At 36.2% G+C, this 26,053-nt stretch overlaps 1 protein-coding gene across 1 annotated transcript in view; it reads right to left on the bottom strand.

The window, feature by feature from the left end:
- LOC121416963 (ras and EF-hand domain-containing protein homolog) overlaps positions 1 to 25,747 on the bottom strand; it is a 49,149-nt gene extending 23,402 nt beyond the window's left edge. Inside the window, 10 exon segments of the mRNA XM_041610498.1 lie at positions 492 to 560; positions 1,657 to 1,856; positions 2,810 to 2,905; positions 6,111 to 6,201; positions 6,986 to 7,135; positions 20,198 to 20,385; positions 21,438 to 21,515; positions 21,517 to 21,635; positions 24,103 to 24,356; positions 25,404 to 25,747. Coding sequence (XP_041466432.1) covers positions 492 to 560; positions 1,657 to 1,856; positions 2,810 to 2,905; positions 6,111 to 6,201; positions 6,986 to 7,135; positions 20,198 to 20,385; positions 21,438 to 21,515; positions 21,517 to 21,635; positions 24,103 to 24,265 — 1,154 coding nt within the window. The 5' untranslated portion in view covers positions 24,266 to 24,356; positions 25,404 to 25,747.
- Between the last annotated feature and the right edge of the window lie 306 nt (positions 25,748 to 26,053).

The raw sequence follows: 26,053 nt of genomic DNA, 5'->3' as shown, positions 1-26,053 counted from the left end.
TTATTTTTTCACATTTTACTTTTTATGTTTTTGAAATATTACAATGGCCTTTCAAGGAAAGAGAACGCTGATTTAGTATCATTTGTTTAATATTATTGCTCAGTGTTTTCTTAACATAAATAACATTTCGTAAAACTATACACTTGGACATTTTGAAAATCTATTCATAACGGTAACCCTTTGCTAACATTATTTCTTTATTACTTTGTAATGTTTATACTACACTCTAAATAATATTGGGTAAAAATGTTCCATGAGGGTACTTCTGTGTCCAGCCAACATTGGGCATTTCTTTTGGGCATTTTTATTTATCCAGTGTGATGAAAATTTTGCCCATTCTAAAGTAATCGCTGCTATTTTTTGAACATTACTGGACAATATGCTTCCCGCATTGGGTAAAATACTCCCCCAAATTAGTTGGACACATAATTACCCACGTACTGGTTACAAAGTTTTTTACAGTGCAGTCTTTGAAACATCTCTTAACTTACTGTAATAATTGGAGTTGTCTCGTGAGATTTTCCTGTTCTCCTATGTAATCCTGTATGACGTCACGATTACTGAAAAAAATATATACACAATATTCATGTTGTTATTTGTAACAATTTCTAGTCAGGACTACATGTAAGTGCATTTGACTAAACTTTTTCGATTAGACATTAACACATGTATGACTAAAAAAAAGTTGTACTTATTTATTTTCTCGTTTATTTATTATTCAAACAATCAGGTTTAAACATAAGATGACAAACATAATCCCAGTAACAATTTTGCAGGGAGGAGAAAGTGCAGTTTGGTGAATAATGGTATCACACATCACCATTTACAATCAGGACAAAAGAACGATGAATTATTCATGAATAGAGAATCAGGAATTTATAATAAATTGATCAATATCCATCTTGATGATTATGGTCCATTATTTGCAATTACGGGGTGGGGGCGACCGCCAAATAATGGAAATACTGAAAATATTTTCCAAATATTGTTTTCGTTTGTGGTAACTCCCGTAGGAACTCGGCAGGACAACTTGTTGCTGGTAAATGCCAGGCTGGTATATAGCCAATTACCTCGAATTGAAAAGAGAAAGGGGAATTTTTTTTTCTCTCTCTCTTTTACTAGAAGTGACGTTTATCATTCAAAGAAAAAACACACCACCTTTAGCATGTTTAGCTCGTCTCTTTGTTGAGCAATAACCTGTCTTCCCCTGCTTGCCACAGCCTCTAACAAATTACACATTTAAATTTGTGAAATGAGATGGGTCAAACCGGTGCGTAAAGTTGAGGGGGGGGGCAGAAATGACGTATGCTGTGGACAAACGAACTATGCTTGCAAATTCCTTGACATTTTCAATTCAAAACTAATTTTAATGCAATCTTATTTTGTAGAACTTTCAATGTAATAATCAGAAAATATATATCACGTTTCTTTTCTTTTTTTTTAGTCTTGAGAGCCCCCATCAGAGTTCCCATCAGTAAGCAAATTTGTAACTTTTCAAGTCAAATATAATTTAAATGCAATCTTATTTTGTGTAAAAAGGTTGATGTAATATTCAGAAAATATCATCTATATCACGTTTCTTTCCTTTTTACTAAAAGTAGTGAGAGCCCGCCCCCATTCCCCCCCCGCTGCAGTAAGCCATTGGGTCAAACACACTTTGAAATGAATCCATTCTGTTCTTCAAAGTCACTTTTCAGGGTGACGAGCTCGCTTCTTGACAGGACCAAGTTGGTCTGAGCCTCGGTTAGACTACTTCTCAGACTTCTATTTTCACTTCTCAGTTGTTCGAGATCCTGTTTCAGGGAATGAAGCAGGTCTTCACGTGGTTTGTCTATTCTGTCGACTTTGTCTTCAGCCTTTAAAGGAGAATAATGGAGAAACATTAAAACATGGTATATATAAAAGACCTCTGATCAGTCTGATGGCCGAATCATTTTTCGGAAACAAGAGTGGTCTGAATTTTAGGCCCACTTGATGTTGACTGGGAAGGCGTGTCAAGTGCATAATTCCAGGGGGACAGAGGGGGGGGGGGGGGGGGGGGGCGTGTCCCCTACTATTTTTCGTCTTTTATGATGGAGAAAAAACAAATCATTCACAATCGAAATAATACACGTATATAAGACTAAATGACCTCACATTTTGGATGAAAACATTTTTTTTTGCATGTTAATTATTTTGGGGTTATAAAATGACCTTACATTTTGGCTGATAATCTTTTTTTTCGTCTTCTTTTCTGCTTGTCAAATTTTCCAGCCCCTGGTTCCTCCCCCCCCCCCTCTACCTGTGGGGACAGATTTCCGCCCATGGTCAACTGTTGTGCTCAACTTGGCTTAACACACAGGTATTGTTTAACGAGTCTGGGTCTGTAGTACAGAATTGATTGATAATATCAAAATAATGTTTATTTCAATATATCATTTAAATAAACGATTTTTTAGAATCCAGAGAAACCTAAATTGGATAGTAAAAAGGTAAATAATCTATCAATCAATAGCTGATGTCCCCCCCCCCCACAACACTTACTCTTTCCCACCCCATCTCTCACTCTCTCTCTCCCTCTCTCTCTCTATCTATCCTCCTCCATATTCTAAGAGAAATTATGAAAAAATTTTACACCTATAGTTATTTTTTAAACTCAAATCTTGAGTGACTTTCGAGTGAAAATGTGCTCTTAAACTTATTCACAAATGGATTAATTTATCACTGAATTAATAATAAGACAATCCTTAACCAAATGACCGAAAATGGATTTTTACTCAAACTTCAGTCATAGAAGAGCATTATCTATGGAGTGTACACTATCACTTACATTGTGTATTTGATTGAGATTACTTTTCAATTCTCTTATCTCTGCCTCAAGCTGCCTTTGGATCTCGGCTTTCTCAGATTCTATTCTTTCCCTTTCCTATAAAGATGAAAAAAGAAGACAAAAACCTCATCAATGTCTTAAACCGAAGTTATGCTCACTTTTAGATGCGACCGGTAATTTTAACATTATACGAGTTCTTGCAAACGCTTGAAATTTGTTATTTCCGTTACTAACCTCAATTATGCGCGATGCGTCTATCTTGAAGAACATGAGTTGTGTAGTTTTGGTTGATACATGTATAGCTAAATTAACAACAACAAATCCTCTGCCCTTAGAGCAAAAAGAGAAATAACGATGTTATACGTGCTTCATACCTACTGGTAAATTTTATTGGTGTATAGTATTATGCCAACCATCAAGATCATTACAAGAGACCATGGTAATTAATAGGAAATTACATTGCTATCATCCTATACCTGGGACGGTGTTGGTCCCCTCGATAAGGATCTCCATGCTCTGGGTCTTGAACCTATCGAGTTTCTTCTTGAAAGAACCACTGCTCCTGGAGATTCATATCCAGGTCCTGGGCTTACGCCACATCTTCTTAGGTCCGGTGTTGACTTGTGCAAGTTTAGATCTTGCCAGCTTGATCTGGATCGAGGCGGTTTATGCTGGCTTGGCCTTTGGAAGCTAGAATTCTCACTGCTGAAGCCGGATGAACTGCTAACCCGTTGAAGATCGGGTGTAGAGTCTGCTTTCTTAAGATCAGACACTGTTTTTGATCGAGTTGACAGTGAAGTGTGTGGGTCGTGACTCATAATTCCTTCATTCGGAGCATCCGTCAAGTGCGTATCAAATTGGCCACTTTTGGACAACGGTCCAGAGCTTGAAGATATTCCTGAATGTCCGACCAAAGGGAATGGTTTGAATTGTTTCGGCAATGTGTTATTGGGCATGGAATGTGTTTGCGGAGATTCCCCATAATAAATTCCTTGCAGACTATGAGCTGCATTTTGAGTAGAATGAGCAAGTAAAGGTGTTGGCTTGTAGTATTTCGGCAATGAATTCTGATTTGAGGTGGATGTTGCCCACTCTTGTTCCTTTGTTGGCATTGAATGTGTTCCAACATCAACATGTTCATCTTTGAAAGGTGGTGGTTTGTAAAGTCGGGAAGCAGTATCTACTGACTTCTGATTCAGATTGTGTTCATTCCCGTGGAGATTACTTGCAGAAGGATTTGAAGAGAGATTAAATTTCTGTTGAGAACTCGTCATACCACTTGAAGTATCATTGATTTGTTTAGCCTCTTTGGGCGTTGGTGCTGCACTCTTCTGAAGAGCAGCCCTGATTTGGTCAGAAGCAGATGGAAAACTTGGCGATGGGGCATAGTACGGCTCATAAATAGAACGACCCTGTTGGTAAAGTAAGGAGGGCTGGGACTTCTGCGCCATTCCATTCTGGTGAACATTTTCTGGATTTACTAAACCACTGGATGGTTTACTGACAGATACACTTTGTTGAAGACCCGATGATGGATTCTGCTTCGCTACAGTGTTCCCTGATGGTTTCTGCAACTGCTGGTAGTTCCCTGTTGCCTTTGACGTCTGTGGAACCTGCTGATTTGGTTTAAACTTATGGGCGGATGCATCGTAAGGCTTAGGAGCGGGCATGGGCTGTGAGAAATCATCCATCGTCAACGACTTGAAGGCCTCGCCAGCCTCACCAAGCGATTCAGTAACATTGCTCCAAGCAGCCTTAAGACTGTTAAAGCTGAGATCCATCGTGCTTATGTTACGTTTTCCTAAACCTCCAAATAAATATCTTTTGTAATAAGTCCCACCTAAAAATCACTTACAGGTGATTCTGAAGGTTGTCCAGATCAACAAATCAAAGAGACCTTTAGCATCTTAAACGGATTACATCGGAAAGCAAGAGATTAAATGACGATCCCCATTGGAAATCTTCATTTTCTGTCACATAATGTAGAATGAATGAAGATCCGAAATAACTTTCCCCGGGAACGTGGAATCATCCATTTCGGTTTTTCCTTCTGAAGGTAATCACATGGGAGGCCAGGTCCAAGACAGAAGTTTCGCCAACGATTGCTAGAACAAGCCAATGTCACTACACTCACTTCCAGGCACCAATGAATCATTTATTGGGTGTGGTCTATTCCTAAAAATCATCCAAGTTCCCAAACCTCCAGACTCCAAAACCGATTAGGATAAACATGAAGCGTGTTCAGGATGATTTCTTCACGGACCAATCATTTGGTAGGTTCCATTATAGACGCCAGATTCATAAACGATCATATGGCACAATCTACAGTGATCCAAGCTTAAGTCTTCTGTGGTCCAGAATGTGGTCAAAGTAGGTTTGGACGTAGGCAGAGCAAGGTCGCAATAAACATCTTAAGAAACCACCCCGATTATTGATCTTATTTTTTCTTAGACTGGTTTCCGAGCATATCTCAAGCAAAATGTGTATGACGGGGTTACCTTATTGGTCGTTAAGATGGCACGGGAATACAGTCTTTTGAATGGCGGTACACATAGGTGTATTGATTTCTTATTGTTAGGCGTTGGGCCATTCATCCTCCTATTGTTCAACTGCCAGCGCATCCATAAATCAATTATCTGATTCGCTGTCGTAGTCTTTTACCGGTATTTAATCATTGAAATATCATTTACCTCCATAGACATAGAGACTCGGTGGTATTGGTAAATTTACAAGCATACGGGTCACACTAATATACACTTTAAAAATGAAGTGTTAATTTACCACTTACAGTGCTTCATAGGGACTGCACTAGAGTGCTGATTTTCTAGTTTAAATTTGAACTACAGTAGAAAATCACCACTCGTAGTGCAGTCCCTATACAAGCACTGTAAGTGCTAAATTAGCACTTCATTTTTTACAGTGTAAAAACATGTTAAAATACTTCTTCTTATTACGGACCTATAGGGCGATGAATAAACAATGATAACTGCTGAACGTGTTGAAAAACAAGTGTATACTTCTGTATATCACATTGAAATAGACATGTAGATCAAATAGCAGTAGCAATGTGTAGTAGAATTGTCAATTAAGAAGTTACTGTAGAATAGTTGTTTTAGAAGTAGTAATAATATAGTATAATAGTAGTAGTATAGTAGTAGTAGTAGTAGTAGCAGCAGCAGCAGCAGTAGTAGTAATAGTGTAGAAGTAATACTAGTAGAGTGGAAGTAGAAGTAGTAGTAGTAGTAGTGGTCATATACCATGTATACGCAGTATCTTCAGTCATTGATACGACATCTCTTACCTCTTTTCTAACTCTCTGTTCTGTTCTTGTCATCTGTACTTCCATCTCATACTCCAGCTGCTGTAGGTGCTCGGTATTGCTTTCATTTGTCCTGCAAAATAGATTGGATTTGATAATGGTGACGATCATGATTATCTTGATGACAATGACAATAATAATGAAAATGATAATAATACCAATGATGGAGTAATAATAATAACAACAATAATAATAATGTGAATTATAAGGCTCCAAATCCACTCTGTATAGTGTTCAATGCACATAAAGAGCAAAGAGTTAAATAAAAAAAAAATAAACCAAATTAAGACAGATTTTTGAAAGTTTCGACAAAGGTGCATTTTTTTAAGTCTTCGGGAAGGCTATTCCACATAGTGGGGCATAAAAAGCAAATGATCCCCCCCCCCCGGTTTTTCAAACCTTTGGAATAACAAGGAGGCCAGAAGTGGATGAGCGCAATAATAATAGTAATAATAATTCCAGTAGTAATGAAAATTATGATGATAATAACAATACTAACAATTACAATGATGATAATCATCATGTCAATGATATTCATTTGTATGGCGCCATCTATCTAGAAACAATCTATTCCGAGGTGCAATGTTATTATTATTACATAATGCAAAAAACTCTGATAAGATAATATTTATTGAATCTGTCGGCCCCCTCCCGGGGTATGATATCATAACAAAAAATATGAAAGAATACAATGAGTTATATATGTATATGAATTCAACCTGATTATAGTTATGATAAATGTTACTATACTACTACTGATAATAATACTAGTGATAACAATAGTGATAATAAAATAAACTATGTATGATAATAGTCACAATACTATACTGAAAAGGAAGGAAATATAAAAAGTTTACCTCTTTAATGATTTCTCTAACCTATCGACTTCCGACTGGTATTGCCTGAGATCCTTTATGACGTCATAGATGACGGATTCATACTGGCGAAGTGTTTGAGGCACCTCCGAAGAATGGAGCTGCTGGTATAGCTCACAAATTTGATCTTGGCTGAAAATAAGAAAAGACAAATTAATGATAAATGAAAATAATTGCAGTAAAGCCGGTAAAACCAAGATTTTCACTAAATCAGTGTGGATCTAGATCTGGATAAACTTATTCTGAATCGTTGTAACTGGCATTTATCTTTAATGAAACCAAAACAACACGAATTAAAGCAAATACGAACCAGCAGCATTTTGAAGCTGCCCCATTGCCATGACAACGAGTCCTCAACTGTTCGAATCTGGCCAGGCTTTTAACCCGTAATGCAATATTTTGTACGTGTATGCTTATAGATGGCAACTTGAGTAATGATGATAAGGTTCACGGCTTACATCACCTCGTAGCAAAGCAAAACAAAACGTTTATCCTCAAGCTAAGTATTTCCCTTGCTTTATTTATTTTACTGTATCTAACAAAGTATATATTAACACTTAATATTTTGTAATTGAGTTTTAGTTCATCATGCATAAACAGTTTAGCATTCTAAATGAACCCCAAAATGGACACCATAAACCTCCCTGCATTCTTTACGCCCACATACGCATCAGCGAAAACCAGACCGTTTTTTTTTCTCTCCCTCTCCATCTTTCTCCTCCTCCAGTCCTCTCTCCCCGTCTCTCTCTCACTGTCCTGCTCTCTCAGTCCTCTCATGGCCGTACTATTGATTTTTAAGAGTCGGCTTTCGAGGAATTTTCATCCATATGTTTCACATGATATTAATCAAATAAACCCTTGGCGTATGTGTATTTCAACCATTTTGACCTTTCTTATACAAACACTAATGCTGGATAATGTTGACATGTAAAGTAAGGTAATTATATATACACACTCGGGTCCGTGTTAAGTCTTATCATCTTCATCGGTTACACTTCGTTATTCCGAAGGTTCGTAATTCCGAAACACGTAAATTGCCTATACCTCGATGTTCGTTAATCCGAAAATGAAAAAGGGTTCGTTAATCCGAACATTTGTGGCGTAATTCCAAAGGTTCGTTAATCCGAAAAGGAAATGAGAGTCGTAATTCCGAAGGTTCGTTTGTCCGAAAAAGAAATGAACAACGAACCTCATTTCGTTTTCGGATTAACGAACCTTCGGAACAACGGACCTCATTTCGTTTTCGGATTGCCGAACCTTCGGAACAATGAACCTTATTTCGCTTTCGGATTAACGAACATTCGGAATAACGAAGCTGCGGAATTACATGTACGAATGTATACGATGTTAAACAAGTTAAAGCCTGTAGAAATGTTACAATTCGACAAAATTGGTACAAAATCAACGAATTTATATCATTGATGGTTAAAATCCCAAAAGAGATTGTACGACGCACTGTTGGTTAAAAAAAGAAGAAAGAAAATGAAAACAAAGTAGACAATAATTAATCAATGTTGAATCTGATTGATTCAGTTGTGTATGTTTGTTTTTAAATGATTATAATGATGCACTTTGCTATATGGGGGATATGCTTTGGGGCAACATATATTTGTTATTGTTTATTCACCCTTGGCCAGCTTGTATCACTGTTCATACTGTTTCGTTTGCTCATGCCATGTAAACAAAAATAACAATGTTTTATTTTATGTGTATAATGTAGGCGTTTGTTTTGAGACTTCGCTAAAAGAATAAATAAATATTAAAAAGAAATAATGATAAAAGCTGTAAATGGTAAATCTGTCGTGGAACTTAATTGTGTAAGAAAAATGAAGACATGGGAATTTGGTATTATTAAAATAAAGTACTTAACATGCAAGAACTTTTAGTCATTGTTGTAATTGTTTATACTATACATGTATTAATACTATACTTAGTAGATTCAGAATGTTTAATAGACTGTTCAATTCAACCGCCTAAACTACATCCTAAATTAGCTTAAGATCCAATTCTTCTCTAAGTTCCTTTATAGTATTACTTAAGACATATCTATTCCGTAAATTGCATGATTTTTTACAGTTAATATGTCCGTAGTTAAATTAGTATTTTAGATATGTAAGGTAGTTAAGTTGATAAGTGAGTTTAGTTTATTAAGTTAAGTAGGTTTTGTGCATTAAGTAGGTTTTGTGCATGTACAGCGCTTAGAGAAATTTTGTTAGGCGCTATTTAAATATTTAATTATTACTATTATTATTACTTGTTCCACATTCGTGCTATTATTTTGTTCCTATTATCATTGCCTTTCTATGTATTCGTAACTAATTAGCTATAAACCTGTAAAATAGTTAAATTTATTGCATCGGTTAAGTGACAAGATAAGTTATCTACAACATTAGGTGCAATAGAAATAACAATACAGGTAAACCAGTCATCATTATAACTATTACAATAATTATGATGCATGATGTAAATAGTAACATTCTAGCCTTAAATCAATTCAACGCAAATCCTAGACTATATAGGCCTGGACCTCAATGCAATTACTGGACCGGCCTTTACTTCTCTATGTGTGTGGAAGGGTGCGTTTGTTTGTGCGCGTGTGTGTGTGTGTATCTAATAGCATTCCTGATGCCTGTTGCATAAAACTTTCTACCTGAGAAAACTCTGGTAAAAAGTGAAAACTAATGTTAGTCTACCTTAGTTTTCACAAACAACCTGAGTTTTATCAGGTAAAAAGTTTTATGCAACGGGCCCCTGCTGTGATATAAGAACGAATAGGCCCTAATCATTCTAATGGAGACAGTTGAGTTTGATTTATACCTCAGTCTCATTTGCTCCACGGCGAGTCGAAAACAGCCGGTTTAACATTTATTATACCAGCTACATACAATTGGTTTGAATGAAAATTAATAAAGCGGCTGTTTTCGACTCGCTCAATGTCTGCCGTAGGGAAAATGTGACTGAGGTATAAATTATGGTATGTTTTTTAGATTTGTTTGCATTTGTATATTCTTAATTGTGTTCTTTATTTAACTGAACGGTCTCCTCTATAATAAATATTCGAGAAAAAATATATACAAATAAAAATGGGCTCGTTTGAAAAGTGATCCCCCTCCCCAATAAAAAGGGAGAGTTAAAGTAATGAATTAACGAATATCAAACTTATAAATATTACAAACTTTGAAAATAAATCATCGTGTGGAATGCTAGCGCATACCATTTGCATCACGAGAAGAATACAATTTCTAAAATTTATTTTGTTAATATTGATTGGATATATCATGTACGTGTCAACCATTAATATGGAATGGTAGAATTGACATTCTGTGGTTAATCTTTTTCAAACATCAATGTAGATTAGACATTAATACATTTATATCTAAATACTTGTAAATTAAAACGGACTTCCAAATACTAAATGGGGAAATACTGAACGAGATCAGACCTATTAGGTTTGTGACGTCATAAGATAAGAGACGGCAAATTTGGACACCGTCAGACGAGTATAACCTTTATATGAAAACCGTGCTAAATGTTCAAAGTCCGATCTATTTGTCATTCTGCTAATTTTGCAGCTGGTGGTGATCTATTTGGTAAACATTATCTAAAGCATCATTCCATCAAAATGTAATGTAAGATATTGCAAAATTATGACATTTTTAAGTTTGGCTTAATTAAAGCAGATACGAACCAAAAGCGCTATCTCGAGTCCTCAACTACTCATACCTGGCCAGTTTCCTGACCCATAAACCTAGTGTAGTTTAGTAATATAGACCCACTTGAATGATAGCATGCTAACTATAATAATAAGTAATAACTACTCAAGTACATTTATACCGAAATAATGTTACTAAGTAACATTGTTTTTTTTGTTCTAGATTTGAGTGTAACGATGCTACCTACATGCATACAGTAAATGTAATTTTTGAAATTTACTGTATAGTGACAGAAGATTTCAAATCACAGAAGGAAATTCGAAATCATTCAGGCTTTATGAAAAGAAATAGACTCATGTTGAGATAGCATTACATTGCCTCTACGATTTGGCATATTGTGCACATTGGGGCTAAACAAAAGCGAAGACGTTTTTGTTTTATGTCCAATGTTATAAATTTGTCCGTGATATGCTAGTTAGATTTTTGTTTGTCTTTTTAAATAAAAAAAGTTATTAGTAAATCCTTCTTCAAAGAGTATAGTGTATTATGATAGCATTGTTGAAAAGTAGACTGCATGTTAAGTTCACAAAAAGATAATGACTGGCATTGAAAAACAATCTACAAACGTATATCAAATAATTCTTGCTTTGGTGCTTTGGTATGGAAAACGTAATACGTTCATAATCTCAAGTCACGGGGGTGTCAAATCTCCATGACTGAATATACTGCTCCGTAAAGATGTGGAAAGGGACAATAAAAGCACAGTTCTATCATTTTATTATTTATTTATTTAATTATCAGTTTATTCATTCATTCATTTATTTATTCATTTATTTATTTATCTATCATTTTTTCGAATAAAAATTAACAATTCCGAGGATGACACATGAACCCATTGCTAGATTTTGAATTTTGTGACAGCCTGCATGTTTGGGAATGCATTGCTAATTGTTTTAAAATGACTCCTTCTTTAACTTGACGTTACAATGACATTTCATACCTCGGTATACACTGATAATTCTTGTGCATGCTATATATGATTAAATATAACTATATACGTATATTCGCATACACTTCATCAGAAAGATATATCGTGCTTTGTGTGTTCAGTAAATACTCAGAATATCACGTTTATGCATGTATTATGCATGGGAAGGCTCCATCTGGCGTCAACAGCCGTGACAAGGTTGGATATTATTCAATATCCCACGCCATTGGTGGTGTAACAGGTGGGGGGGGGGCATGGGGAAGACCCCCATTTTCTTTTAAGTGATAAATATATAATATTAGATATGAAATATTAAAATGGTGTTCTAAAAAATGACATCTTTCATTTCAACCTATCGTAGAACCCTCAGACCTTAACCCGAGAGTTACGAAACAACTCGGCAAACTTTTTTTTTGAGGGGGTACCTTTTGAGTTTTTGTTCTCCTTTGTTTTTGTTTTTGTTTTGTTATCTGTGTGTGTTTTCATGTAACAGGGGCCTCTGGGAGGACAGTGTGCGTCACTGATGAGGCTACCCTGTATAAACAAAACTATAAATGCTAATAATGATGATGATAATGATAGCAATAATAATAATAATAATAATAACAATATTTATATAATAATACGAAAGAAAATAAGAGTAACTGTAAACCATTAAAAACAGTATGAAATAATATACATTAAGAATATCTAGGAAACGACAGGGTCGTATTAATTTATGAAACATTTGTGTTTCAATGAGAAACATCATGCGTCACTTTTAGCTATACTTTCACCCCCCCCCTAATAATAATATACTTGCGCCTCCCCTAATTTCATGGTACACCGCGTACTACTTGCTGAGTATATAATGTGCATAAATTACTTTGTAAATGGTATTATGCAGGCATATTGCTGATTTTGTGGCTGGTATATTTGTTTAAATTACTTATTTTTTATGGGTTTAATCTATGCGAAAATTGGTTGCAAAATTGTTAAATTGGCCCGCTCCTAGAAGCAAATAATGAATCCTTAATGGTATATTATTTATTATTTTTTTAGTTCAAGCTACATATATGGTTAGCTATACTGCGATGAATGCAAGGAATGCTTCCCAGGGAGTGGAAATTGTGCACTTTTCGTGCGGGATTGAAATGAATCCAATGACCGGGTTAATAATATGCTGTAACATGTGTAACGCGCTTTGAGCCATTCTGGGAAAAGAGCTTTATAAAAATTGGCTATTATTATTTTCACCTTCACCTTACATTTCTAATATTCCAAATCGAAAATTTTCATTTAGTGAGCCGTGGAGGCAGGTAGGATGTATTTCAAAGTCGTAGCGGTTTCATTTAATCACAAGCTTTCCTTAGATGCTAGGCAGAGGTGGCAAGGTGTCCCTTCCTCTCAACACCGACAAATTTCAATGACTTTTTTATTTTTATTTTTTTATTATTTTTTGGAGGGAAAAAGAGGTAGCAGTCACACATAATATATTATGTGTCAGTGCTCCCAGATTTGTATTATCATTATTATTGTTATTTACTTCTTGTCAAGAAAATTTAGGCCTTTCTGATAAGGTTTTCTATATTCTCCCCTGCACCTCCTTTACATTTACATCGACCTATATCTCTTAATTTTAATCAAATATATTGCTCTTATGAAAATATAACATGATAAACCCATTAAACTCTAACACATAAATACCGTATGAAGTTGCGATTATTCTTTTTGTTTTGTTCATTTATTTTGTTGTTTGTTATTTGTTTGCTTGTTATATTGAAAATATTTGTTTACAGGACCCCTGGAAAAGACGTAGCCAGAATAATGAGGGGGCACCCTGTATAAATAAAACGAAATAAATAAACAACATCACTTATAACTTTCCTACCCACTATGTAGTTTTCACGGCATGCTTAATCGTATACTGCTTATTCTACCATTTTTATTTACATAATTTATAACGTAATTTTATTTATTTTGCGCATTCGTTTAAAAAATATAGAAAGTGTATCAAGGGATAATGAACTCAAAAATTCATAACTCATTTCTTTAAGGACCACCGCAAACCTTACAATTGGCTTACGACCTGATTTTGGAATAAGACGCCATGTTCCCCAAATTCTCATGTTAATAACGAAATATTGTTTGCATTTATTTTGCATTTAATAATTTATGGAACGTCTTACTTTGTCTTGTTTTAAATCATCACTTGGGTTCATATTCATGGAAATTGTAACTCTTCTTATGATTTTGAGATCTAATTGTAATGACATCATATCCAAAGTACGATCAGTAGCAGATCTACGGGAGATTAAAGGGATTAATGCCCCCTCCCCCTTGGGCTGCCAAGCAAAAAAGTGTTATGACCAACATTTTGAAGCCAACCACAGAATACCTTCATTTTACAGTGAACCTCCTTTATAACTCAGGGCCCTGAAATATATACACACCTTGTTGTTTCATCTAGGCATTTTTGTTTTCACAAGTCTGTTTTTGGAATTGAATTCCATCGTATACAGGTATGGTACGCACCTTGGGAGAAGCGTAACGCCCGGTCCGAGGCTGGTAACCAAGCTTTGCCACGCAGTGTAAGCTGCGGTAGTCTTCCCATCTCTACCGGTCACGGTATTATTGTTCTCCCCCTTCTTTTGCCCCCTCTTGGTCCCATCATTACCCCCATCAACTCCATCTTGCCCCCCTGTCGACACCCCTCCACCACCGCTACTGCTGGTCTTGACCTTCCGTCGGAGGAGCTCCTCCACCCCTTGGAAGCCCTGCTCGAACTCCTCCACGCTTATCTTCCCGTCGCCATCGGTGTCGAGCTCGTCGAACACGCTGCCGAGCTCGGCGTCGGTGATCTCAAGGTCGCTTCCCAGGCAGAGATCGCGGAGGTCGTCGTACTCGATGTATCCGCTCGCGTTGAGATCGCAGACTTCGAAGAGGTGTCGGATGCGTGATTCGTCCATGATTCCTTTGTAATCGTGTTTCCCAGAATAACAATCGCCTACATCCAACAACATCTACTTATCCGTAAGACCCCATTTTCAGGATTGCCTCGTTTTGTTGTTGGCGTTGTAGGATTTTCTTTTTAAATCTAGATTCAGATGAGCTTTATGATGAAATTGTAGTTAACCTGAGGAGGGTGACGACAAAAAATGTTACCCCTTTCTTCCAACTATTATTTTGTAATAGAAAACTAAACAATATGCTTGGATCCTATCCAGACTGTTCCAACTGCAACAAAAACACAATTGTGGTCTACGTCACCAGCAAAAAATGGAATCGGCAAACAATTATCCACATGAAACAGTCTTCATCTCAAATATATTAACCAAACTACTCGAGCCACTGCATCCCCTTCTGGGATTCATTTCCAATGACGTTGTCTATTTCCAAAATACAAATCCGAATTCAGGGCATTATCCTTCCATTCCTTCAGCGAGTGACTGCCATTTCAAATCATTTCAATTTCAGATTGAAATGCTAGTTTCGCAAGCTGATAAATGCCGCTCTGCATTCAACCAAGCACTGGCAAAGAGCACATCTGTTGCCAGACGTCGTGATCAAGAACGGACACACTTCGTATGACGACAGGTAACAATGTATACGACACACTGGTAATTAAAATAAAGGGACCTGTTGCATTGTTAAGCGACATCCGTCTTTCACACTTAAGGAAGATTAAAGGAACCGTTCTCTTCTTGCAGCGATGCAGCTCTGATTAAAATCTGTGTCGACATTGTATACTCTCATTGTGAAGCGAAAAGGAATTGCATGTAAATAGGTTGTTTGTTGACCGCCCGTCGACTTACGAACATTCATATTTGTATATATTAGAATTGCAAAAACGGATAAAAGGGATTTTTTCGACCTAGAAACGCAAAAATGGGTTATCATGGAGATGAAATATTTGAGATGTACTTCGTTAGGGTGTTCTCAGATGGTTATTTCGTCTTGTTTAAGGATCTATTTAAAGTGCATGTATACAAGCACGGTCCCTGCCTTCTAATGACTTGTGACCCCCCCCACCCCAACCAAACCGTCTAAATGTCAATTGGTATATACACACATAACTCAGAGTTTACACTGTTAAACCTCGAGGTATTGACGTTTCTTTGAACAACAGGGCATACATGCTGTATAACGCACGACAGCTAGGTGACGTATATGATATTGTTATATGTCTCCATGGATACCCTCATTCGTTTTTAAATATGAATAATGTAAAAATATAAGATTATTATGATAAATAACGATAATATAATGTATATCTCTCAAAACAATGTTTCTGAGCGTTGCATACCTAGGTTTTAGGAAGGCCACACTGACCTTCCGACCGGGCGCTCAGGCATTCAAGAAATTATTGCTTACAAGGTACCCACTTACTACACCTGGGTGGAACATGGCGAAGGTAGATAAATGCCTTGCCAATTAAGAAAAACGCAAAAGTGCAGCGATGGGATTTGAACCCCGGATTCTGTGGTGCACAAGTTCCGGAGACCTTCCCACTGAGCCACAATACATCTATGATAGGCCTAGTATGAGTATTGGTTAGGCGTGTGGAAATTTTTACGTTTTAAAGCAGCCCCGAACCAGCAGCTTTGAAGAGCACCAAATCGCCATCCTCTCAAACCTAGCCAGATGCCTCATCCATAATGCAACTCTCTTAGCAGTGTAGTTGATGTAATATAGGCCCACTTCAATGAGAACCCATTATAATTCACTATTTAATATCATCTAGTAGCGAACTAATATATTCATCTCAATAACATTATAGTTTCTCTTTAAAAAAAAGTGGGCCATTTTTTTAACTATCTAAAAGACATAATCTTGGGACGAGCTTGAACAGTATTGCTAATTTCGCCCATCATTTAACATTTAAAGTCGAATACGTTCTTTTCTTTAAAAGGTAAGTTAACATAGATTGGAATCTGCCGAAGCCTTGTTATTGATATTAAAATATAGTATATAACGTTTCAGTTTTTTATGTTGTTTGAGGCGTGGGGTTTTAGATGCTGTACACTGACATCAATCCTTTGTAATCTGTCGTAAGCCTATAGCCTCGGTATGACGTGATATTTGTTGTATTACTCAAACCCAACACAGCCACGTTATGCATGGCAAACGTTTATGTTACGGTCACACCCTGTTCACACACTCCAGACCGATCAAAGCTATTACGTTATTACCAATTACATACAATCGATCAGTTTGGAATCGGTATCGTTGATGTGACTGTAGTATAAAGGTATACTCAATTGCAAATAGAAGCACGGTATATGCATTCCGTGTACGAAAATTGCAATGTAACAGGTGTTCGTGTACAGGGTGACTAAAAAAAAGCAGGCAGTGTCAATATGTACAGGGTGTACTAGTAAGGGAATGATGATCATATTGTGAGTATATTGGTGTTCACGATAATGATGACGATAACAAGGATGACGAATTAATGTTGCTACGGATGATGCTGAGGATGATGGTGGTGGTGGTGATGGTGATGATGGTGATGGTTGTAACGACATTAGTAATGACGATGACTATGATAATGATGGTGATGATGATGATGATGGTGATGATGATGATGATGATGACGACGATGATGATGCTGATGTTGGTAATGATGGTGAGGATGTTGTTGATGATGATGACGATGTTGGTGATGATGAGGAGGAGGATGTATGATGATGTTGGTGATGATGATGATGATGATGATGATGAAGATGCTGAGAATGGTGGTAGTTTTGATGATGATGATGATGATGACGATGGTGTTGGTGATGATTGTGATGATGATGATGGTAATGATGGTGATGATGATTACGATGATGGTGAGGATGCTGCTGCTGCTGCTGCTGATGATGATAATGATGATGATGATGGCGATTACTACTGTTTCATACTCTAGGCACCTCTACAGTGTGGATGTTCCAGGAGTTCACAGTGTGAATGTAATTCCTGCTGCTAAAATGGTGATTTAAAATTGTGTTGCACACTGTTCACATATTGTGGAACACAGCAGGAGTATGTTAAAATGTATGACATATCATTCAGACGATAAAGAAAAGGCGATTGAGGGTTAAAATTGTAAACGTGACCTACCACCCCATATAAACCCACAATACGTCGGCCAAAATGAATATGAAAATTAATTTCCAAAGCTTTAAAATTATACATGATATGGTAAAATTGACCAACAATAACCATTCGAAGTACTTGATTGAATGCAGAGGAAATTTAGCAATAGCAATTAAATAAGGAGAAAACAAGGTTTGAAGTTTGGGGTTCACTCAAGCATGACATGTGCATACTGCGTAATCTCACTGACACTTCCATGCAGTCCGAAAAAGTAGTGTCCAAGCGAAACTCTTGTATCTTTTCTTTTATTCAACTTCACGACTTCAAATTTTTACAGTATAAAGAAGAAGAATCGCTCTTTCAGATAAGTTATTTTCAACTTATTGGTGTTTTGGGGGTGGTAAGTCACAATTAAACCAAAAAAAAAAACCCGCGTGAATGTAATTTCGCATTGTGCTCCACACAGTGCACCCACTACTGCTTGGCACAGTGTGAAACAGTGTGTTTTTTTTCATCTGGAATTTCTTAATGTACTAGCATTCAGGCGCGAAATGTATTGCATGGTTGCTGCTTATAATCGTTGTACATTTCTAGGCTCCTAAATTTTGTACAGGCGTTCTTTTAATTACAATGATTACATAAAATATCGTATTTCTACTCTTACGTTGCTCGATGCAGTTGACAAGGGCGATGATATACACAGCGTATTGTTATTTCAATGTCAATAAAAGAAAAACCTGCATGCATATTATATCATATGTATAACACCTGTCACAGCCAATTTGTTAAAATTCCAATTAAATAACATAGTAACACAACAGTGATGCTGAGATGAAGTATCACATCAAATATTTAACGTGTTACTGTGTAAGCTGACAACTATATTGTGGTTGAGTACTCACATTTAAGAGAGTAAGGAAATGAAATTCCAAAGGAGTAAGTGAAATTTAAAACATACACTCTAATTAAAACTCACCTCAAACCTGACGACTAGTCCACTACCAGATTGAGCATTTTTGGTCAATATTATAAACATATTGAATTATCTTATTTTATTTAAATTGTAACTTTTATGATAATTTTTCAAAGTAATTATTCAAGTCTATACGTCAGCAGAAGCAGAGATATGACATAGCCATAAAATCTTATTAAACCATTAGTGGTGTGACAATACAGATCAATGGGTCTATTTTTCTTGCATTGATTAATCTTTTCATCCATTTATTTCCAGTCGAAATTTGGTCGTATATAGGTCTCTTAATTCCACGGTGGCCTTAAATTATTTATAGAATTATTTTGCCCAAAGCCATGAAAGCCGGGAATTAAAAGGACAGAAATAATGGGAGGGGGAATACCTTCATTATTCTAGCAATGACGGTTACAACTTATTATTTTTATTTACCATAAATTACATCCAATATATGACAATCCGAGCGCAGATACCGGAACACATAGACACAACCATACCATTTTGGGGGTGTTTGTTTGTTGTTTTTTTTTGGGGGGGCCCAGTTGATCGTGTAGCATGACGGTTTTCAAAATAAACATCAATCATTGTTGAATATAACAGTGTAATTATGGCAATTGTGCTTTCCCTTTCATCTTTACTCTTTTCCCTCTTGTCTTCATCAGTTTTTTGTAGGTTATTATGCTTCAAGTAATCATTCATTACTATGATTTGTATAAGTTATGTGGTCATTCTCGAGTATTTATAGATAGATATTTGCTTCATAGTCTTATAAGTTCGGATACGTTGTGCATCTGTATCTATTCACCTGAAAAGCAATTTTCTTCTACATATTTATCTTCATTTTTTTCTTGTTGGGAGACGAAAATATTAACATGACATGTATCTTCTATCGTATGCATATTTAATCAAGCCCATTTTTATTTAAATGATCATTGATAACAGATGCACATTGCTACTTCTGCTCTAAATCTGTTGATAAAGTCACGTCTCAAAACATTGAAACAGTGCATTATCACAACAATTCAAAACAATAGATTTTATTACTTACTGAATTAAACTTATGATGGTGGTCCCCAAGTCTGCGCACCTAACAATTTTGAGTTAAGATTTTAACGTGAATTTCTTTTTATTTCACAAAATCTTTCAGTTAACAACGTTCCTTTTATTATTATGAGTAAGTGTACCAAACATCTCATAAAAATTTGAAAGAAATGATAGGAATTTCTTCAGTTAGAAAAAACGTACCCATTCACTTTGCATACGAATCAGGGATTTTGATGAGAAAGGCTGCGTTTTGAGGTCGTCACATGAAATGCCCTAAATTCATTATTTTCCCATCATTTCGAGTAGGATTTTTTAATGAATATCTGTCTATATATTGCATGTATAAAGTCCGTGTTCGTTGCGTATATTCTTTTACCAGAATCACACAGATACGCAGTCTCCCTTCTCTGCGCAGACAGGGGGAACTTGCCATAATTGTCATCTTCACAAATACTACGTATGGTTACAAGAATCTAACTCACCATGACACGAGGTCAAAATCAGGTCCCAATTGTTGCAAAAAGACCTCGAATTCTTCACTGTCGTAATCCTGTAGATATTGCTGGCGCCGCCTACGACGGCTGACGGACAGGAGAGCTTCACTGACACTGTGGAAGCCTTCAGTGAAATCGGTGATACTGATTCGTCCATCACCATCTCCATCTAACGCCTGGGTTACGAAACAAAATGCAAAATAAAGAAGAATCATTAAAAGGATGAAAGAACGGGCAACCACTGTGAGTGTGATAGCTCATTGACTGTATGTTATAAATAGCTATTCTTCAAGGGGAATGTCACCCTGACAAAAAGTTTGTTATAAAAGTAGCCGAAAAATATTGAAAAAAAATGCCGAAGATTTGAGAAAAATCCTTCAAAGAACTAAAAATTTATTAGAAATTTAATCGTTTGACCTGTGACGTCATATTCAAGCAGCTCTTACATGTCGAATGGTAAAAATCTATATAAAAAAATCAGAAAATTGAAAATATTTTTACTGTACATTCATGGATTTTTTATATTACATAACATATGGGGAAGCTGATCGTTTATGACGTCACAAATCCAAATCTTAAAATTCTGATTACTTCCTTAATCTTTCATGGATTTTCCTCAAACGTTCACCAACATTTTTTTTCAATTATTTCTTTCTTTGCTATTTTTACAACAATTTTTTTTTCAGGGTGAACTTCCTTTTGAGATAATACAGAAAATAAAGCAGCCAATAAGTTAATTTTAAGAGATAAACGAGAATGTTTTTTTTTTAGATGAAGGGTGCTTATTTCGCAGCTTGGTAACATGATTATTTATTTGGTGTGAAAATCTTTTATGTGGGCTTCTATATTACAAGACTACATTACTCAGGATATCATGGTTAGAAACCTGGCCAACTATGAGTAGTTGATGCATTTGGGTGGTGCAACTAAGGCTGCTAGATAAGGCTAGGAAGTAGATATATAGGACTCAAACCAGGCACTCTTTACAAAGAATACTTTGCAGAATATTCTCGACATTTACGGTGGGATAATACGACAAATACTTAAAGCTACTCTTGAATCGAAAGAAAGATTTCTCGTGTAGGGTCCTCTTACCTGCATGCCCTAATAACAAGTTAGGGTTAGAATTAATCTTTCGTCTATCTCACAAAGTATTCGTCACATTGGAGTCCATCCCGCCCTTCCCCCACCACCTTCCAAGATTCCGTTTAGCAGCACCATCACTGACCTCAAATATATGCTCCAGTTCATCTCTGTCCAGATTCTCGCAGACCATCTCCAATTCTTCCCATTCGAGCCAGCTTCGTATACCCGTTACCATCCAAATCGCAAGCATCAAACAACTGCTGAATGGCCTCTGGACTTGGACCATCGTTGGTGGCGCTGCCCATATCTGCTTCCAGGTTATCTGATGACGCCCTTGAACCTACAATAAAGTAGATGAAACAAGGTTACCAATTGATTCTGGATTCTGATCTCCTACGTTTATGTCAAGAGGAAGGTGAGACAATTCTATGACAAATTGGTTTCCATAGTAAGCTGAAGGCCGGGTTACACCGGAAACGAATCAGCTGCGAATCCGTCTGAATACACTATTTGGGTGGCATGATGAGTATTCTGGACTCCCTCCGTGAATGCGAGAAAAATTCACGAAGGATTCGGAAACATTCGAATCCACCGGAACCATCCGAATTACGCCGAATTCGGCTAGAATCGGTTCCAATTTATTCGGTAGAATTCGGTTTTGGTGTAATCCTGCATGGTTTTAACCTGTTGCTCACTAAAACTGACTTTTTCCCTACGAAAAAAAGTCAAATGCTAGTCAATGCGTTTAAATGCTACCATTAACACATTATAATTCAACTTATTTATGCCAAATTGAAAATTTCATAACTTTATTTTACAACAGATTTTGATGAAATTTTCAGCATTATGCCTGTTTCATTTGTCTCTATTTATTCAAATCAACATTTTTTTCTGGGGTGGGCTTGACCTTTAAGTCGCTCGTACCTTACGAACAGCTTTATTAAACGCCTACCTGCACTATTGTCTAACGTATTTGCGAGTGACATTAGAAACAATGTAGTAAATTTGGTTGGTCCGCGGAACGCATTCACCAGTGTGGCTTTCGCCCAACATAATAAGATAATAAGATTAGATAATAAGATAAGATGTCAGATTAATCTAATACATGTTTATGATATCATTAACTCATTGACTAGTATATTTCTTATATCATATTGCCTTTGCACACGGATATCACTGTTAAGTAAGCAACAGGTTAAATTGATAATCGTTAATCAATTAATTGAATAATTTATTTATGTATTTGTTTATTTTTTTATTTGTTTATGTATTAGAATATAATGTAGTCAGATAAAAAAGATCAGCAAAAAAAATGTTTTCCATCAATGACCTGAACACAAATCATCAATATCAGAGGCAGTACCTAGGCAATGTTTAGTTACATGATTACATAAACATTTTAACATATATGATAACATGAAAGATGTCAGAGCGGAAAAATATGTAAATCATATAGCATTTACATACATTACTTTGTAAGATTGGAATGTTAAATGAATGTTTGAGCTCAATTATACTGGTGAAGGATATTGTAATTAACGTCAAACTGAGGACAAGAGGTAAATCTTGGCAAGATCTAGTAATATGCCGAATAAATGATAATTTTATAAAAAAATTATTACACGACGGGAAGGGACAACAACCTTTAAAGTCATCATCGCATTGTTGACTCTTTGCACGCTGGATTAATTTCTTTTTGGGGGGGGCATAATAATGACAGTTGTTTCCATGTTATTTTCTTCAATTCAAGATTTACATATTGAACCATTGATGCGTATGATTAGCGTACAGACGTTATCCAAGAACTATTATAATGTATACATTTCTCTAATATGCACATAGAGGAGAAAACAACTAATTATTACAATTGTTAAATTCAATTGTACGATTGTACATATTATTGCAACATTATAGCGCGCAAAGGGTTAAACACACATCACACAAAAAATGATAAAAGTTAAAAGTGTACAGGATTGTTCATGAGGAGTAACCGAGAGGCAAATAAGTTATTAACTTTAAATGCCTATATCAAATGTATTATCCAAGGTATTATAAAAACATTCTCTCCCTCAGAGAGAGAGAGAAAAAAACAAATGCACAGCTAAGAAGACAAAACAAAGGAATAAAAACATTAGTAGGTTTTTAATGTTAGAGCAATGCTTTGACGAAATTCACATCATTACACATTTAAAGGGATGGTCCGGGCTGAATATATTTATATCTTAATACATACAGTAGAATCACTGAGCAAAATGCCAAAAAATTCATCAAAATCGGATAACAAATAATAAAGTCATTGAAGCTTAAACTTTAGCAATATTTTGTGAAAACAGTCGTCATGAATATTCATTAGTGGGCTGATGTCACATCTCCCTTTTCCGTTTTCATATGTTATTACATAAAATCGTATTTTTTTCCATTATTTCATACTTTGTGAATATGTCTCCTTTATAATGAAATAAGTTGCAGTAATAAATATCTAATGCACTTAATCAGTTGTCAATTCGATATTTCTAATTCTTGGAGGTAAAAATTTGAATAAACCTAATTTCATATAATAAAATACAAAAGAACAAGTGACATCATCAGCCCACCTAATAAATATTCATGGTGACTGTTTTCACACAATATTGCTGAAGTTTAAGCTTCCATAACTTTATTTGTTATCCGATTTTGATGAAATTTTCGGCATTTTGCTCAGTGAATTCTACTCTATTTATTAAGTTATAAGTACTTTCAGCCTGGACCATCCCTTTAAGGACTCGTTAGGAAGGATTCAACACATCATGCAACAAACCCTGATGTACCTGACATGGTATTCATGAAATGGATGATGATGACGACAATGAGGGGGAAGACAAAGCTTGCTCTGATCAGGATATCGAGGATCAATGACCACGGAACGATGACGAAGATGATATAGATGACGACGACGGGGGATGGATTAAATACTGAAAGAATCGGGATCATGGGTGGGGGATCGCTTCGTGAGAGATGACAATGAAATGGACGATGATAACACTGACATAAATCGCTGAATGGTGTCACTATTGACTGATGGCTAATGGAGAATGAAAGGGTATTATGTTATTATCTGTAAGTTAAACATGTTGAATAAGCTCATTGTACACATGGAAAAGTACATGTGTTGAAACTACGCAAATATCAACATACTGATTTTGCCAAAACAAATACAAAAATGGTTGGAAAATTAGAATTTCATTTCGATCAACACAATTGTAAGATTGCATGATTGTTATATGAAGTATATGGTAAAAATATGTTCTTTTGATCTTTTTTATATCCATTCCTCTTCAAAATAATATGATAGCAATATGTAAGATATGAAAGAGCTTAATACGGTGGCTAAGAATAAAAAAGAAGATAGGAAGTAAAGAAAAAAAGAACAACTTCAGTCGGCATGTTGTGGATTGACTGATAAAATCTCTTAGAGTCCTCTATCAAGGCAAAAATCATTCCTTCAATTCCAGATCTCATGGACACTAAGCCAGCCACCCCGCCCCCAACTCTGCCACCCCTGCCTTAAACCCTTCAACCATCACCGTCATTGATATCAATACATTAAAGGCATTCGTCCTCGTTGTCGTCAAAATTCGATATGAAAACAATGAGATGAATTCTCGCCTTTAAGGTATATTAAAGATTATTCAAGGCGTTATGCTTCGACTACTTTATAACTTATATGTGGCCCATGCTGGAAAAATGGGTGAAATTTTTAGATTTTTTTAATGTTTTCTGGTTCCTGGACACTTTTACAATGTGTATACAAAATATTAGAGTCTAAATCATATTTACATTAGAGATAAGGCCACTTGAAACAGGGGTGACCCCCCCCCCCCGCTGTATGGGTAATCAGGCTAATTATTCATCTTTTCATGTAAGGGAAATGTTGGTTCTATTGTAATACCCGACATAGGCGAGGTGATCTCATGTAGTGCAGACATAATTTCATACATACACAGCAGGCGAATGCAATAAAACATATCAATAGAAAGATTTTACATGGAGCTTTAGGAGCTTCATGTACATAGTGTTATATACACCACACATATAGCTTTAGGAGCTTCATGTATACTGGACTACATACCGTCATCACAGGGTATCAAAAGACGCAGCATCGTCGAGAGGTATATATCCCAAACGTCGTATGATCCTCCAAAACTCAAAGTTCCCAACAGGAAAACAAACCATATACTGAAACAAACCAGCGTTTCTACGAGGACATGCGCATCATAAGTTGTAGACAGCCGCCAGCATTTTGAACAAAAACATCAAAGATTTCATGTGGTTTTTACCCAGGGTCTAGCGGTTTTGAATAAGATTTGAGTGCGTTTCTTAATACAATGTTCCAACTTGCGTGCAGTTTTCTTCTCGTTTTTTGATACCTGAGTAATCACAGATAGATTTTTATAATAGAACCCCCGAGTTGTTCTTGAAAAGAGGTACAAGGCGCGGTGAATGGGAGTGGAGCCACGATCTTAATTCTTTTATAAAGTTTTAATCAATAGTTTCTTGTAAATCGATCGCTAAAGCGCCTTAACTCGTGTTTTGGGGGCAATGGGATAATCCGTGTATTATGAATGCTAGAGTGACGTGGGTGTGAAAGGGTAGGGTGTATGAACTTGTTTGGAATAAACAAGTCCACATATGAGGCCGGCCAGTCCACCAGGGGCCGATTGCAAGAAAGGGTCTTTGCAAGGACCGTCTTTCGTGTCGCCCATTTTTTTATGATGCGCC

Source organism: Lytechinus variegatus, chromosome 6 (genome assembly GCF_018143015.1).
Source record: "Lytechinus variegatus isolate NC3 chromosome 6, Lvar_3.0, whole genome shotgun sequence".
In the NCBI taxonomy this organism is placed as follows: Eukaryota; Metazoa; Echinodermata; class Echinoidea; order Temnopleuroida; family Toxopneustidae; genus Lytechinus; species Lytechinus variegatus.
The sequence above is the reverse complement of the archived record's forward strand: the minus strand, read 5'-3'. Positions and strand labels throughout refer to the sequence as shown.